The sequence below is a fragment of the Mytilus trossulus genome, chromosome 3, assembly GCF_036588685.1.
Source record: "Mytilus trossulus isolate FHL-02 chromosome 3, PNRI_Mtr1.1.1.hap1, whole genome shotgun sequence".
NCBI lineage: Eukaryota > Metazoa > Mollusca > Bivalvia > Mytilida > Mytilidae > Mytilus > Mytilus trossulus.
This window is the reverse complement of record NC_086375.1, coordinates 34,896,361-34,914,198: the sequence shown is the minus strand read 5'-3', so window position 1 is coordinate 34,914,198 and position 17,838 is coordinate 34,896,361. Positions and strand designations below refer to the sequence as shown.

The 17,838-nt window shown below is 32.6% G+C and overlaps 1 protein-coding gene across 1 annotated transcript; it reads right to left on the bottom strand.

Annotated features, from left to right (window-relative positions):
* Nucleotides 1–8,782: 8,782 nt before the first annotated feature.
* Nucleotides 8,783–17,416, bottom strand: LOC134710714 (uncharacterized). The gene is made up of 7 exons (XM_063571106.1): nucleotides 17,338–17,416; nucleotides 17,141–17,200; nucleotides 15,136–15,550; nucleotides 14,061–14,179; nucleotides 13,221–13,280; nucleotides 11,388–11,447; nucleotides 8,783–9,215 (listed from the first exon to the last, which is right to left on the bottom strand). Exons 1-7 carry the CDS (start codon nucleotides 17,414–17,416, stop codon nucleotides 8,803–8,805), a joined length of 1,206 nt encoding a protein of 401 aa, XP_063427176.1. The 3' UTR covers nucleotides 8,783–8,802.
* Nucleotides 17,417–17,838: the final 422 nt, after the last annotated feature.

Below are 17,838 nucleotides of genomic sequence, written 5' to 3'. Positions count from 1 at the left end.
ATATGCATCAATATGTTTTCTATCTTCTTGAACCTATGAAACATCAAAACGTCCAGTCTATTGTTAGTTATGAAGATTTTAGAAACTTTGCATTGAAATTAACAAAAAGCTTCGAAGAACCTGAATTGCTCATCTAGCATGAATATAGCATTTTGATATCGATTTTGTAATTGCTGATCATTTTTGTTAGCTATACATAATCAAATATCAAAATAGTCTGGCGCGCCTACTTTAGTTTTGGGAAACTAGACAAACTAAAATATTTTTTTGGTTTTGGTTTCGTCATTGAGTCATTTGATAATTTTGCTTTCGTCATTGAGTCATTTGATAATTTTGGTTTCGTCATTGAGTCATTTGATAATTTTGGTTTCGTCATTGAGTCATAATTTTGATGTTAAGGAGAAAATGTAGATATTGCATTCTGATATGGTTTATTCCATTGTTTATCCTCGTTACATCATTGTTGTCAAAAAATTAGACGGATGATTCATGCAATTTATGTTCAATTTCGATCATGTCAGGTAGAAGAGGGGGACGTTGAATGAGTTTTACTTACAATAAAATAACATTTCTCCCTGAACTTTTATAGTACCCATTCAAAACGGGTTCCCTGCTCCGACATGCATGGGTTTTCCAATTTGTTTTTCTATATTGAATACAAATGTTTATAACAAAATTTTGAAGATATTAACAGATAGCAATACAACTCGGTGTTTTGGTTTGGATGCAAAATATAGGGATGTTTGTTTCTGATCGCTGAAGAAAATTATATGGTCTTTCCAATCTAATGAAGATCTACTTTAGCCTCTTTAATCTTCTTATAAGCAAACAGATATAAGTCAGCCTAATCATGATTATGTTATTTTGACAAATGTTTGCATCTTTTGGGAACTCATCAAAATAACGTTTGATAAAACCTATATTTTTCGAAAAATGTGTGTATTCAATAATTTTCATACAAAAATCTGCTCTCTTGTTCAATGCCCAATTCATGGGCTCGGTTTTTGTAAACATTCATTCTGTATCATATCTGGTAAAATGCCTAAAAAATTGTCATATATATAACACACCAGAATCAATAATATACCTGTCACATATAAATCACCGGCAACGAAGATTTCAAAATCAGTGACTGATTAAAGAAACCTTTTTAAGCTCACCTGGCCCAAAGGGCCAAGTGAGCTTTTCCCATCACTTGGCGTCCGGCGTCCGTCGTCGTCGTCCGTCGTCGTCGTCGTTAGCTTTTACAAAAATCTTCTCCTCTGAAACTACTGGGCCAAATTAAACCAAACTTGGCCACAATCATCATTGGGGTATCTAGTTTAACAAATGTGTGGCGTGACCCCGTCAACCAACCAAGATGGCCGCCACGGCTAAAAATAGAACATAGGGGTAAAATGCAGTTTTTGACTTATAACTCAAAAACCAAAGCATTTAGAGCATGCCCCTGAATTGGTAATTTTAAGGAAATTTTGCTGTTTTTGGTTATTATCTTGAATACTATTATAGATACAGATAAACTGTAAACAGCAATAATGTTCAGCAAAGTAAGATTTACAAATAAGTTAACACGACCGAAATGGTCAATTGACCCCCTAAAGAGTTACTGCCCTTTATAGTTAATTTTTAACAATTTTCCTAAAATTTGTAAATTTTTATTAACATTTTCCACTGAAACTACTGGGACAAGTTCATTATAGATAGAGATAATTGTAAGCAGCAAGACTGTTTAGTAAAGTAAGATTCACAAACACATCACCATCACCAAAACACAATTTTGTCATGAATCCATCTGCTTCCTTTGTTTAATATTCACATAGACCAAGGTGAGCGACACAGGCTCTTTAGAGCCTCTAGTTTCACTTATAATTGCCGAGTAAAATATTTGGTGTATGGGATTCATGCAAGGCCTTATTAGTTTTTAACATATATTACGTTTTACCTAAGAGTGTTCACGTGATTCTTGGCTATTTTATCAACACTCAGTTTTCTTCTCATATATTTCAGGCAAAATTTCAACTATAATAATAAGGTGTATTGAATAATTGTAAGATATATGTATGCGTTTGTTGGCAGGATTCTTCTAACCTTGACTTCATTTTCATTGTTTATTGTTTAATGTGTTTGTGATCTGGTTAGCCTCGCATTTCCCCGTTTCTAAGCCTCATCCTTATATCGTTGATATGTCAAGTCGATGCACTATTATTGTCTATATATATATACCGTACTGTATTGCTACACGGTTTTACCTAGCGTAGTGCCGTACGAAAATAGCCTTTGCATAATGCAAATGTTTAGTTCTCCTACAGTATTTATATTATATAAAACAATAAGGAGATGTGGTATGACATCCAATGAGTCAACTACCCACCACTGGTTAAATAAAGTCGATGTAAGCAATAACTAGTAAGAACCAAACTGTTTTCAACAATTAAAGGGACAATAACATAATGTGAAGGCCACACAATACTCCGATATGAAAAATGCACTAAACATTAAATTGCAGTTATAAGTGTCACAAAACTTTCCTGACCTCTTTTCTTTAACCGTAATGTAATGTTCTTCTCATTCATAACCTTGAATTGAGACTTGAGAATAAAACGTTACTTCAAAATTACATTCTGTAATTTGAAATGATGCACACAGACACAATAAAAGAAAAACATGTTGCTATCTCTCTAAATTTGAATTTGATGAAATAGAAATGACGTGTTATATATTTATCTTACATGTATCATGTGTATGTGTACCATCAATTTCAATTTGGTTCTAAATTTAGATTTAGTTTTCCCATTAATTGCGGACGGAATAGAAGACACCTGCTTATTTTCTGCACATGTAGAAAAGTTGATAACTGGGAGTTGAATGACATAGTTTTTACTTATTCTAAGATAAATGTTTAGAGTGATCACTTTTTAGTTTACTGAGTATTTTTTTTTTTGGGGGGGGGGGCTAATTTGTTAATTTTCGTCTTTGACTTTGTTCTTCCGACTTGTAAGTGTTGCACTATAGTGGTCAAATTATATTATCTTGGTAGTCCTTGGTATTGTCTTAATTTCTAAATGGATATAAATCATGTCCTTAAATTTTCATTTGCCCAAAATACGAACATGTCAACGTTTTTTTAATCTAATAATTAATTTCACAAGTCGTTCATTCATTGTTCGTGTGAAACTTTACGTTGCGTACTGTGTGTTTTCCTCCAAACTACGGCTTTTAAAACGATAGTGTTGGGTAAATTTAGGTTTCATTTTAATTAATTTGATATCAATAAAAGTAGAATTGTCACATGTTTATTTATTTATAATTCTGTTGTGAGGCGTTTTTACAATCTGTTGATATCATAAGTTTTACACGAAATGCCTTCCATGTCCCATGCGTCTAAAACAAAAACAAATCAACTGGTATTAAAGTCAGGCTGCACGAAACAATATAATGCTTTGATTTCTAACTGGTGTTATTCAAATAATTTTTAAGACAGCACAGGTGTGCTTGTTGGATTCATGATAGACCGCACGAAGTAGTTTCTCTTTCGTGTGTCCTTTCTTGGAGTAAGGGAGATAACTTGCCGGTAACTAACCAATCTCCCATACAGACAGAGTTATCGTCCTTTCCTCCTCAATCTAACGTCGAACGTTATTAATCCCGTGTTCCGCTAGGGGCGTGCAATTACGTACACTTCGCCTTAAATTAAATATTGAAAGTTTAAGGCATGCATGTTTTAATATCAATAAAATAGTTTATTAAGTCATAGCTTTATTTCATTAACACGCTCTACCACTACCGAAAAGTAAAAGTTTAATTTTTAATTTAATTGTATAATGCAACTAATCAAATGACCTCATTTAATTTTTACGTTCCTCTCGCCCTTAGTCACATACTTCGTATCAGGTGGATGTTTATCTGATTGCCAATCGTACCATATCTTTTTATTTTAATGTTTAAGATACAACTTATTGATTCAAGCATTTTCACTTGGTAATTTGGATAGCAATTCTTTTTATTAATGCCGGCGTCACACATGGGTGTATAGACCGGTGTGCAGCAGACGTACACAGAAAGATTACAATCTCGGTATACGTTAGTTGCACGACAGATGAACGCTTAAGCAATCGTTAAATGTGCGTTGCATAAGTTTGTAGTACCTCAAAATGCAAGTGTATACGCTTGGTGACCGATTCAACTCCAGGAATTTTTTAATTTTCATCCAGCTCAAGCATTTGTCTAGCGTATACATGTACGCTACACGCACGTAATTTAAACGCTACAAGCGCGTTGAAGACTTCACAGATAAGATTAAAACACGTCCTATATGCTCCTAGACACGCCGAAAGCACGGATTATCGTCTGAGATACGACCGGAACGCGTCTCATATACGTTCAAGAGACTTTTCCCTCCGTAGCCTGCATTCCAGCTTCCTAAGACAAACGCCAGGCATACGCCAACATAGGTAACTTGAACGCCTGATAAACGCTCAGGTACGCTTCTTGTACGCCCAATACACGCTTAAAGCTCATTGTGCACACGATACAGACATGATTAACAGGTTGAATGCACCAAAAATTACTAGCGTATTAGCAGCGAACGTAATATTTTACCACGCCCAGCGTACGTTGGAGCTATACGCTGACACTAACGTTATTTATTCATACAACCTGAAACTAACAAAATGATTCCACATTTATTTTAAGGTTGTGCACCTAGTGTTATGGAAATGTTCATTCATTTGTTTATACTGCTGGGTCTTACAGATGTGGATGCTTAAAAATTGCCAAAATACATGCAAACTAAGTCTCTTTTGTCTAACAATACTATTAAAACATTATGAAATTCAAAACGTTTTGTTTTTGTTTTTTATGAAATCTACACTTCACACAATTATTCCCCATACCAAACAAAAAGACAAACTAAATGAATTGTACCTGCTTAGTTACTTAAAACATAATGCCCGACACAGATACAATTGTCTTGTCTAAAGAAAGGGGGTAAATCGTACTTTGTAAACAAAATATTTTCTCAAACTGACATTTGATTTCTTGATTGACAGCACAATTGCTCGTTTAGAAGACGCGGTTTTATCAGGCAAATGAAAAGAAGGAAGCAATATTATTTAACTTCACATTGTGGTATATAGGAGATCTCGACTCAATGTATAATTAAAAGTTAAATGATGGCATTGCATTTAGGCGTCTACCTCAGCAAGTTTGAAATAAAGGATACAACAGATTCAGATAGTTCTGTCTCATATCTTGAAATTGACAATTAGTGTCGCTAGAGAAAAAACCTTTACGACAAAGGGGATGATTCAGCTTCCAAATTGGGAACTTTCCATTTATATGATTAAAAATTCTAGAAACGCCGCATAAAAGGGTATATAAATGTCAGTTGATACGATATTCTGTTTGTCTGTTCGTTTTATGCCATGGCATTGTAAGTTTGTTTTCGACTTATGAGTTTGGATGTCAATTGGTATCTTTCTCATCTCTTTGAATTGAGTTTTCATTTTTACCTATTATGTATGTTTGTTTTGTTTACACATCGTTGTCAATTATATGGCATTTTCTGCGACTGTCATTCAAGTCAGAAGTAAGAATATTGTAATCCATTCTTTTGATGTGTTTGATCTTTTGATTTTACCATTTGCTGAGGGACTTTAGGTGTAGAATTTCCTCGGAGTTTGATATTTGTGTTATATGACTTTTAGGAAAGTTATCGCCAAGATTTTTAGATTGATTTGATTAACAACATAAGCTCTACATGCTTTATATAAAAGGGAAGACAGGTATTTCGTATGTACGAAATTTAAGAATGGGAAATATACTGCTTGCTGAACAAAACACCAGGCAATGTGGATATATAAGATCAAATGTAATAGAATTCTTGCTTCATATTTTTTTCTGAAAAAAAAACATGCTCCAATTATTGAAAACTACTGTTGACTTCCTCTTTGCCTCTACGTACGATGCTTAATTTAAAAACGGGTTTTCTTTGATTGATTATAGTTTTAACTAATCTTTGTAGTATCTTTTTCATGGATACACTTTGAGTTTATTCTTAGGATTTAGAAACAGCTTTCAAAACCAACATTTAGATTTTTATTTCTTGATGTGTTTTCCTCGGTTTCTTTTTGTAATGATGATTTGTTTTCTATCAATCGATTAATGACTTTTGAACAGCGGTATACTACTACTGCCTTTATTCAAAGCTCTATTATCATTAAGAGAAATATTAAGAATTTAACATGACAAAAATTAAGCAAAAAAAAACAAACAAAAAAACTCATTCATTTTGATGTTTTGTCTGACCCTTAGTCATATATTTGATTTTTGGTGGATGTTTTTGTCATTGACAATCCAGGTACTTCTCATTATTGTTGTGCCATTTATTTTCACTAGGGAATTGATCCCAAGTTTGTCTTATTACATCATACTACAGTTTGAATCCATAACCATCAATTCACAAATATTGAAGATGTGCACCTAGTGTTATAGGATTTTCTTATCCAAGGCATTGATTACATTAGCTGTATTTGGCACAACTTTTTGGAATTTTGGATCCTCAATGCTCTTCAACTTTGTACTTGTTTGGTTTTATAAATATTTTGATATGAGCGTCACTGATGAGTCTTATGTAGACGAAACGCGCGTCTGGCGTACTAAATTATAATCCTGGTACCTTTGATAACTATATAGAGTTGTTTTTATATATTTTTTCTCTTTCAAAAAATTGGTGCACGAAAGATAGTACCAGTAGGGTATTATAAACTCCTTCTGTAGTTTACAAACATGATCCTTGAATTGATATAGGACGATGAGGTATGAGTGCCAATGAGACAACTCTCAATCCAAGTTACAATTTATAAAAGTAAATCATTATAGGTAATGGTAAGGTCCTCAACACGGAGCCTTGACACCAAACAGAAAGAAAACTAGAGGCTCTCAAGAGCCAGAGTCGCTTACTTGTATTTACTGATGATTTGAAATCATGTAAATAAGGTTAAATAAAGGCAACAGTAGTATACCACTGTTCAAAACTCAAGAATTCATGGACAAAAAACTAAATCGGGGTAACGAACTAAAACCGAGGGAAACGCACTAAATATAAGAGGAGAATAACGACATAATAACACTAAAATGTAACACACACAGAAACGGAACGAGCATCAGACAAAATCGTAATTAATAGTATTAGTTACAATACCTTATAATGATATCGTGGATAATGATTTAAAACTGCAATTTCTGTAAAATTACTAACTTAGGGGCAGCAATCCAACAACAGGTTTTCGGGGTGGTCTGAAAATTTCAGGGCAGATAAATCTAAATCTGGTGAAAATGTTTGCCACTGTAAGATTTGCTCTATATGCTTTAGTGTCAGAGATATAAACAAAAAATGCAGTTTACCCCTATATTCTATTTTTACCATGTAGGCCATGGTGTTTGGGAGGCGGGGTCATCGGACACATACAGCGTATCTCCATCTATACTAAAATTCAAGATAATAACCAAAAACTGCAACATTTCCTAAAATTACCACTTCAGGGACAGCCACCCAACAATGGGTTGTCGCATTCGTCTGAAAATTTCAAGGCGGATAGATCTTAGCCTAATGAATATTTTGAACCCATGTTAGATTTGCTCGAAATGCTTTAGTTTCAGAGCTATAAGCCAAAAAAAACTTTTTACCCCTATGTTCTATTTTTAGCCATGTCGGCTATGTTGGTTGGCATCCGAGCGAGCATCCGGGTCGTCAGACACATTTTTTTAACTAGATACCGTTGTGATGATTGTTGCCAAGTTTTGTTTAATTTGGGCCATTAGTTTCAGAGAAGAAGATTTTTGTAAAAGTTAATAGACGACGAGCAAATCTAACATGGGTTCAAAATATTCATTAGGTTAAGATCTATCCGCCTTGAAATTTTCAGACGATACCCTTGTGATGATTGTTGCCAAGTTTTGTTTAATTTGGGCAATTAGTTTCAGAGAAGAAGATTTTTGTAAAAGTTAACAGACGACGAGCAAATCTAACATGGGTTCAAAACATTCATTAGGTTAAGATCTATCCGCCTTGAAATTTTCAGACGATACCCTTGTGATGATTGTTGCCAAGTTTTGTTTAATTTGGGCCATTAGTTTCAGAGAAGAAGATTTTTGTAAAAGTTAACAGACGACGAGGACGAGAACGGCGCACGCCTAGTGATGAGAATAGCTTACTTGACCTTTCAGGCCCCCAAAAATTACTAGTGTTAAACCATTCAAACGTGAAAACCAACAGTCTAATCTATATAAAAACAAAAAACGAGAAACACTTATGAACCACAAAAAAACAACTACTGAACATCCGATTCACTGGTGACTTGAAGTTCTTAATACGTTTGAACGCATATTGAAGTTGATGACCTCCTAATTAGTAAGTGTGTTTCACGTTTTTTTCCCGCTTTTTTCCATTTTATATATGTGTTGAAATGATCACTATAACTAACCATTTTAATTGTTTATTTCAGTCATAGAAATATTTTGGCTGGAACGTTGTCTGATTGAGGTATACACTCCATCATCCATATGTCTTGTTATTTACAGTACAAAAATTCAAAAGTCAAATACTTTCGTAGCTCTTTAAATTGATTAGAGTTTTGCAACTAATATCTGTATGGGTAATGTAAAGTATACCACTTAATTCAAAACGAAAGACAAGTTTTAGGTATGTAAGAGTTCATAAATGAGAACAATTTGTTAGTGCAACATAACAGCTCACAAGCCAATATAGATATACAAAATAAAATAAAATTCTTGTCTCAAATTTTATTCAGAAATAAGAAATCCAGAAAACATGCTATAATGATTGCTATCACTATAAATGCTCTCGGTGTTGCTTGCATGTTTAATGTACACACGGTCTCCTTTCTCTAATTTCAGAACAATGTTTGCTGCACCTGTATGATGACCTCGGCCTGGGTACATTCTGACAGTTTGTTTATCATTTTTCATAAGATATGAATGGAAATATTTTCCATTCGGAGACATTATTGTTGCAGATATTTGATAGAATCCTGTCTTTGGTGCTGTGAAGACTCCAGAATGTGGGTGATAGCCGTTTCCCTCATTGGTCCAAACTTTATCAAACTTTACAACTTCGTTTATGCCAATGGATTTTGCAGCTGACAGCGAAGCTGTGAAAGCAATTACAATCTTCTTGCAGTTACAGGTAGACGGTTCTGATAAAAATAATATGTAGATTATTATACAATAAACGTATCGGTTCTAAATCAGAAAGATAGATCAAATGATATAACAAAAATAAATCATATATTAAGTTTATATAAAAAAAAGAAGATGTGGTATGAATGCCAATGAGACAACTATCCACAAAAGACCAAAATAACACACATTAACAACTATAGGTCACCGTAGTTTGATTTAAAAAAAAAAGTGTTGCTGTAAGATTAAAATTATAGTAAATCATTTGTGTGATAAGAGATATATATAGTGTAATGTATACAGGTAACTATGCCACCATTTGTCAGTTAAGTAGTGTCTTTGTTTTGAATTCACAATTTTCCATTGAAACTCTAATTGCTCAAGAGCAATGCATTGGGAATCAACAAAGCAATAAAGTGTAAATAGCTGTATGGATTTATATAGCATTTTTTTTACTGTGTCCTGACAATATACAAATTGCTCAAAACGTTTTAGCAAATTTGAGTATGTATACACCTCCACAAATAGATCAACTGGTAAATCAGTGCAAGTCACTGCTTGAGTAAAAGGTTGTCTGTGTGAAGTTATTTAAGTGACACAAAACTAGTGCTTACTATCTTTATAGATAGATATAGGAAGATGTGGTGTGAAAAAAACGAGAAACGAAAAACACATATATATTACATAAACAAACGACAACTTCTGTACATCAGATTCCTGACTTAGGACAGGTGCAAACAATTTTATAATGTCTTTGTCATGAAGTTGAAATAAACAAATCAACAAATAAACGATCGGGAACTGATTTTAAAAAGGTCCAAATCGGATATAAAAACTTTTATCTAATGAAAATTTTATGAATAATTAGGTCAAATAACGTCTTTAGCAATTGATAACGTGATAAGGAACACAGTAAATGAGTTTAGAAAACCTTCGACAGCAAAACATTTTCAGACACTCATATAATTCTGATGTTTGTCTTTTGATCTTTTTTAAAGTTTTTTCCCATGGCATTTAGTTTAAATAACCGTTTGGTACCTTTCGTCTCACTTGTATATTAGAAAAAGACTAGATATGGACAATGACCCTCTTCGCTTTTCTACTCTGCCATATGCATTCGTTCTACTCTGCCATATGCATTCGTATAGTTCGACGTTTTGGCTTTTGTTTTTAGATTTAACAAACAGTGGTGTTGGCTGCAACTTGAAATTATTATTGCTGTCTGTAAGTCACAAATGATTCCCCCGCCTGACCATAGGAAATTATAAGTTTAACATTATGAATGATGATGTAACTATAAGAGGAGATAGCTGGACAACTGTGATCTCTTATGAAGCTTGTACCAAAACAAATGACCAAAGTCCAACTTACTGTATTTTTTTTTCGAGTAATTGAGAGAAAAAAATCCTTTAAGCATGCATACCTTCATTTTGTGTATAAACATCCTACAAAATATTAAACTTATGCGTCCAAAACTGTAGAAGGAGATAGCCGGATAAACACTGTATCCAAATCAGGGTACATGGACGTACAGACGAACGAACGGACAGAGAGGGGCAAATTATCATGCCCCTCGACATTTTTTCTCTAGGGAATAAAAAAAGGGCAATTGACCTTCAGTTACATATTATGATATACTAGTATATTTAAGATGATGCTTGCAAAAAAATTAGATAAATAAATCCCTATTGACCTCTTGATGAAGTCAACATGACAAAGTGGCGGACTGTGAAATAAGTATCCAAACGATATTTTAACCTGCTATTGGAGGTATACAATGAGTATGCTAAATGCAATTAAAATTAGAAATTGAGTAAACAAAATGCATTTATAAGTAGAAAATGAGTGTCACTGAACAACATGCTGTTACAAGTAGTAATGAGTATGCAATATGCTATCTTAAGTAGATAATGCGTATAAAAAATGCAACTATAAGAAAAAAGGAGTATGAAAAATGCAACATAAGAAAAAATGAGTATGAAAAATGCAACATAAGAAAAAATGAGTATGAAAAATGCAACATAAGAAAAAATGAGTATGAAAAATGCAACTATAAGAAAAAATGAGTATGAAAAATGCAACTATAAGAAAAAATGAGTATGAAAAATGCAACTATAAGAAAAAATGAGTATGCAAAATGCTGTTATAAGTAGAAAATAAGTACGCAAAATACTGTTGAAAAAACATACCAGAACTAGGACCTTTTACCTTTATCATCATATCAAGAAGACCTTGAAAGAGTCCATTCTCTGTAAAAAGATATATTTTTACATTTACGTAGTTGTTATATCAAATATATATTTATTCAATCATTATGCATTTTATTACACGTTTCCTTCTTTGAATGGCAAAGTTATCGGTTTTAATTCATACTTAAACGTTTTAGCATATTTAAATATGAATGCACCTCTACAAAAAGATCAACTTACACGTAAGACAGGTTGTTTGTGTGAATAGATTTCAGTGATTTGAAAAAAATGCTTACCATCCTAAGTCCAGTTATACTATTTGTCTGTCATGAAATTTCAATAAAATAATCACCAACTATAAGATGAGGAATTGATCATGTTTTTCTCTAACTGTTTATGACGTCTTTACACTAAATCCGTTGGATGTTGTATGTGCACGAATGGATAATTTAGTCTTAGATGATTGATTTTTTATTAGTTGTTAGTGGCTTTGAACTAGCTGTCAGTTAACTTCGAGTACTCTAAGATCTGTTCCTAGTGTCTTTTTGTTGTTGGGATGTACAAGTACCATGTCACGTCCACTTGTAATTTTGTCCATCTGATTAGTTAACCCTTTTTCAACTGATATTTATAGTTCGTTCTTATGTTGTATTGTTATTCCACTGTCCCAGGTTAGGAGAAGGATTGAAATCCCGCTGACATGTTTAACCCCTCCACATTATGTATGTTTGTGTCTGTATCAAGTCAGGAGCCAGTATTTCAGGAGTTGTCGTTTGTTTATTTGTTACATAATATGTTTCGTTTAATTTTTTAGATAAATAAGGCCGTTAGTTTTTCTCCACTGTCATTTCGGGGCCTTTTATATCTGACTATGCGATATTGGCTTTGCTTATTGTTGAAGACCGTACGGTGACCTATAGTTGTTACATTTCTTTGTCATCTTGGTTCCTCGTGGAGAGTTGTTTCCTTGGCTATCATACCACATCTTCTTCTTTTTATATTAAAAAAAAGTCTAACTCGGATATGAAAACATCTATTCTATGAAATTTTATGAATAATTATGTCAATAAATGTCTTTAGTTATTGATATACCGAAAGGGAGAAGCCTTTTCCATTCTCAATTTTATTCTTGATAATCACATTAAATGATTTTAACACAATATGTTAAGGTAACAACACTAATTATACTGTTGCTTGTCTTTTGATTGTTTTAAATTTGTTAGCCATGGCATTTTCAGTTTGTTTTCGATTTATGAGTTTGAATATCCTTTTGTTATACTTACATATCAGTAAAAATTCATTTCATTTCCTGGCCACATTGAATTTGCATATACATTTGCCTATTGAAAACTAAAGCTTCATTTATATACTATGAAACATATCTACGATATCTACCATTAGGCTCACAGGAACGGATCCAGCCATTTTCAAAAGGGAGAGTGGGTTCTAACCCAAGATAAAGGAGGGGGTCCAACCGAATATCTTCATTCATATGACTTGATCGTCCAAAAAAGGGGGTACCAACTAACGGACCCCCCCCTCCCAAAAAAAAAGGATCCGCCAATAGCTTGTAAACGAATTGAACAATGGATAAACAAATTCCTATTGCCCTCTCGATAAATTTAAACACGAGAAGGTGTAACGTATAAAAGAGGGACGAAAGATACCAGAGTAAATCGAAAATAAACTGACAACGCCATGGCTAAAAATGAAAATTTTATATAAAATTAGAATGCAAATGCTATTGAAAGTAGAAATTGAGTATGCAAAATGAATTAAAAAAATAGTATGCAAATTTCAATTATAAATAGAAAATGAGTTGAAAGAACATACCAGAACTAGGACCTTTCATCTTCATCAGCATATTAAGAATATCTTGGTAGAGCACATTCTCTGCAAAAAGATATATATCATACTTAAATGACTTAGTTGTTATATAAATTTTCTTTTTTAGATATGTTTCCATTTCTTTTTTAGATATGTGTCCATTTCTTGTCATATTTTCTTTTTTAGATATGTGTCCATTTCTTGTCACATTTTCTTTTTTAGATATGTGTCCATTTCTTGTCACATTTTCTTCTTTAAGGTGGCTCGTGGGTACAAAAATTTTAGCAAAAAATTAAACCCTTTATTTTTTCATTACAAATTTATTTATTACACTATTAGTTGTTACCTTATGATATGGTACAAAAAACAACCCCAAAAAATGATTTGGTTTGACCCCAGATGACCTTAAAAATTGAAAAAGCTCCAAATTATCTCCCTTTGGTCCAAAAATGCCATTTTTTGCCTTAAATTTGAAATATCTTTTTTAACTCATCGGTGACCTACATTTTTTATTATTGTTTTCAAATAAGCTGTACATAAACTATATAATTGTAAAATTTAAGCGATTTCTTATATTAGGTGATTTTTTTATTTCGATATTTCCTCTTTTTCTCCTATTAGTTCAACAGAAAAAAAGGACATTAACAAAAATGTATGCTTCTTCCAGAGGCAGATTTTAGCTTAACTAAACGGTGACCCCATTTTTTTATTTCATTTTTCTTTTAAGTATATGATAAAGTTCATCTATGAAAAAATATAGCGAAATCCTATATTAGAAAGAAAAAAATCATTTATACCCAGGAGCCCCCTTAAATGGCAAAGTGATCTGTTTTAATAAATACTTACTAAGTTCAGAATCACATGTAGTGTCCACTGTAACTATATGTGCCCATATCATAAGAGCAAACACTGGTATCCTAAACATTGTATTCAAGGGAAATGCTAAGAAGTCAACGATTTGGATGCTTTTTTTTTGTGAATCTCAAGTTGTGTTAAAAAATCAAAAAAGTTCAAACCTTGCAAGCTGTTTTTTTGTGTTTCTCATTAAATGTTATATGATTCGTATTGATTATATAGTACATGCAAGTCAACATTTTTCCAATAATTTGTTTCAATATTTTATCTGTGAATCTTGTCCTGAAGAACTTTCCGAACTTTTTTATCTTTTATTTGCATGATTTTTTTTTTATAGGAATATATTATGCAAGTGTGACGCTTGATTTCTTGATTGACATCATGATGCAAAGTTTTGAAGACGTGTTTTTAATTAGGAAATATTTAAGAAGCAAGCATTAACTGAAAATTCTCGTTCCGGTAGATATATATATATGATGTCCTCTCATTGAATAATTCAAAGTGTAGTGATAACGTTAAACGCCCCTCCCCCAATTAAGTTTAAAATTTACAATGATTTTCGGTAGAGATGAAAATTTTACGAGAAAAGGGATGATTCAGCTTTCTAATTGTAAACTTTTCATTTATGTATATAGCAATATTTCAGCAGCGCCTTGCATATAGCATTGTATAGGGCAGATATATGTAATAAGTTGATACGATATTCTGTTTCTCTGTTCGTTTTTGTCTGTTTGTTTTAGATTTGTGCGTCGAAATGTCCTTTGGTAATTTTTTACTCTCTTAATTGAAGTGAAGTTTTATCAATCATTTTTATAGTAAGGATATGTTCATTCTTGGTTTGGTGTAAATACCACCATTTTTCTGTAAAGTAGTGTCTATGTTTCTAAGTCACAATGTTCTTTGAAATCCAGCAATGAAATATAACATATTTTGTTACCGAGAGTATCAGTCCTTATAAGGTTTACAGAATTTGGACATCGGTTAAGTAGTTAAAAACAGAACAGCTCAACAACCTATATCGATATAAGATAGAATTTAACAGAATACATGCTGCATAATTTATTAAGAAATCAGGAAACCAGAAAACATGTTCCAATGAGCGCCATCGCTGTATATTTCCTCTGTGCCGCTTTGATGTTTTATGTACACACGGTCTCCTTTCATTAGTTGTAGTACAATGGTAGCTGAACCTGTATGATAGCCAGCTCCAGGGTACATTCCGACAGTTGTTTCATTATTTTTCATAAGATACGAATGGAAGTATTTTCCACTTGGAGACATTGTTGTTGCAGATATTTGATAGAATCCTTTCATTGGTGCTATGAAAATTCCAGAATATGGGTCATATCCTTTTCCCTCATTGGTCCAAACTTTATCAAACTTAACAACAGCATGGGAGCCAATGGAAATGGCTTTTGTAGTTGACAATGAAGCCGTGAAAGCAATCACAATCTTCTTGCAATTGCATGTAGACGGTTCTGCTAAGAACAATAAGTTAATGATCATACAATAAACGTGTCAGTTGCAAAACAGAAAGTTTAATGAAATGTAATAACAAAGCCGGATAATTTAAGATAATTTGTATATTAAGTATTGATTGATTACAGATTTTTACTGTACCGTCATATATATATACAGTAGATCATTGGTTTAATGTATACGGTTATCTATGCATCGTTTGTCAGTTAAGTAGTATCTTTGTTTCAAATGCACAATTTCCATTGGAATCAAATTGCTAAAGAACAGTTACAATTAAAGGTTAATCAAGCAGGCAAGTGTAAATAATTGTAAATTATCGGTATGGAGTTGTAGAGCGTTTGTACTACTGTGCTTAATCCAGAAGGCTGTGTCCTATCGACATATCCCAATTGCAACAGTAATATACCGTTGTTCAAAAGTCATTAGTCGTTTGAGAGAGACAAATCCGGGTTTCAAACTAAAGCCGGGGGTAACATATCAGCTATAAGAGGAAAACAACGAAATAGCAGAACACATAGATGCAAAAAAAAAAATCAACAACGTAACATACATAGAAACGAATAATTAGATAACAACTGCCATATTCCTGACTTGGTACAAGACATTTTAAGAAAAAAATGGTGGATTGAATCTGGTTTTGTGGCTAGCCAAACCTCCGCGCTTTATGGTAATATTAAATATACCGTAAAAACGTTTTAGCAAATTTGAGTATGTATTCACATCTGTAAATAGATCAACTGATTTAACAGTTAAGCTCACTGCTTTTGTAAAAAGTTGTTTATGTGAAGTGATTTCAGCGATACAGAAATAGTGCTTAGTGTACCAAGTCTAGTTATCTAATGTCTTTGTCTTGAAATTGAAATAAAATAATCACCTACTATAAAGAATAGGAACTGGTTTATTTTGGTTATGGAAATGTCTATCCTTATGAAATACATGAATAATTAGGTCTATAAACGTCTTTATCATTTGATATAGTGATACGGAAAAGCCAATTCGATTTAAGTTTTTTGCCATGACATAATTAGTCGGTTTTCGACTTATGAGTTTACTTGAACGTTTGTTACCTTTCGCATCAATTATATACCAGTATAACTCAATGGACAGGCATTTCATGTCCATAATCACATTTGTGAATTTCGTATACATTTGCTTACGAGTATCAATTGAGTTTCATTTATATATTATGATTTATTATATCTAGTGTGGCTTGAACACAAATTTGAATATCCCTTTGTTACCTTTCGTCTCACTTATATATCAGTAAAATTCAATGATATATCATTTCATGTATTGTATTTGAATATACATTTGCTTACAGAAAAACCAACAATCAATAAGGCTTAATTTGTATATCATGATATATATTTAAGATGATTGTAAACAAATTGAAACAATTGGATAAACAAATTCCTATTGACCTCTAAATAAACGAAAACACGACAAAGGGACGTATTATGAAATAAGTAACCTCAACCTTATATTGAAAATATAACATCAGTTTGCAAAATGCAATTGAAAGTAGAAAATGAGTAGCAAAATGATGTTTTATGTAGAAAATGAGTATGCAAAATACTGTTGAAAGAATATACCAGAACTAGGACCTTTTATCTTCATCATCATATGAAGAAGATCTTGAACGAGTCCATTCTCTAAAAAAAATTAGACATACTTAAATGTACTTAGTTGTTATAGAAAATATTTTTTTTTAAATATGTGTTCATTTCCTTTAATATTTTCTTCTTTTCTTCTTTCAAAGACAAAGTTATCTTTTTAAATAAATACTTACGAAGTTCAGAATCACAGGTAGACTCCACTTTAACCATTTGTGTCCATATCATAAGAGCAATCACTGATGTCCTAAACATTGTGTTAAAGGGAAATGTTATGAAGTAAATGCTTTGGATGGTTTTTTTTCTATTGCTGGTGCATTTCCCCTCACCCTCCCCCTCCGAGAATATCACCAGCCCAGTAGTCAGCACTTCGGTGTTGTCATGAATTATTGATATGGTCATAATTATAAATTAACTGTTTTTAAAACTGAATTTTTGAAACTAAGCTTTACGACCTCAGGATTTTATTACCTTAGCTGTTTTTTGCATAGCTTTTGAGAATGTTTGTTCCTCAATTCTCAATGCTTTATTTGACATTGATAACTTTTGTTTTATTCGAGCGTCATTGATGAGTCTTTTGTAGACGAAACGCGCGTCTGGAGCAAATACAAAATGTCAATCTTAGTATCGATAATGAGTTTATTTCCTCTGTGTGTCAGTTTGTGAATGAAGGACTT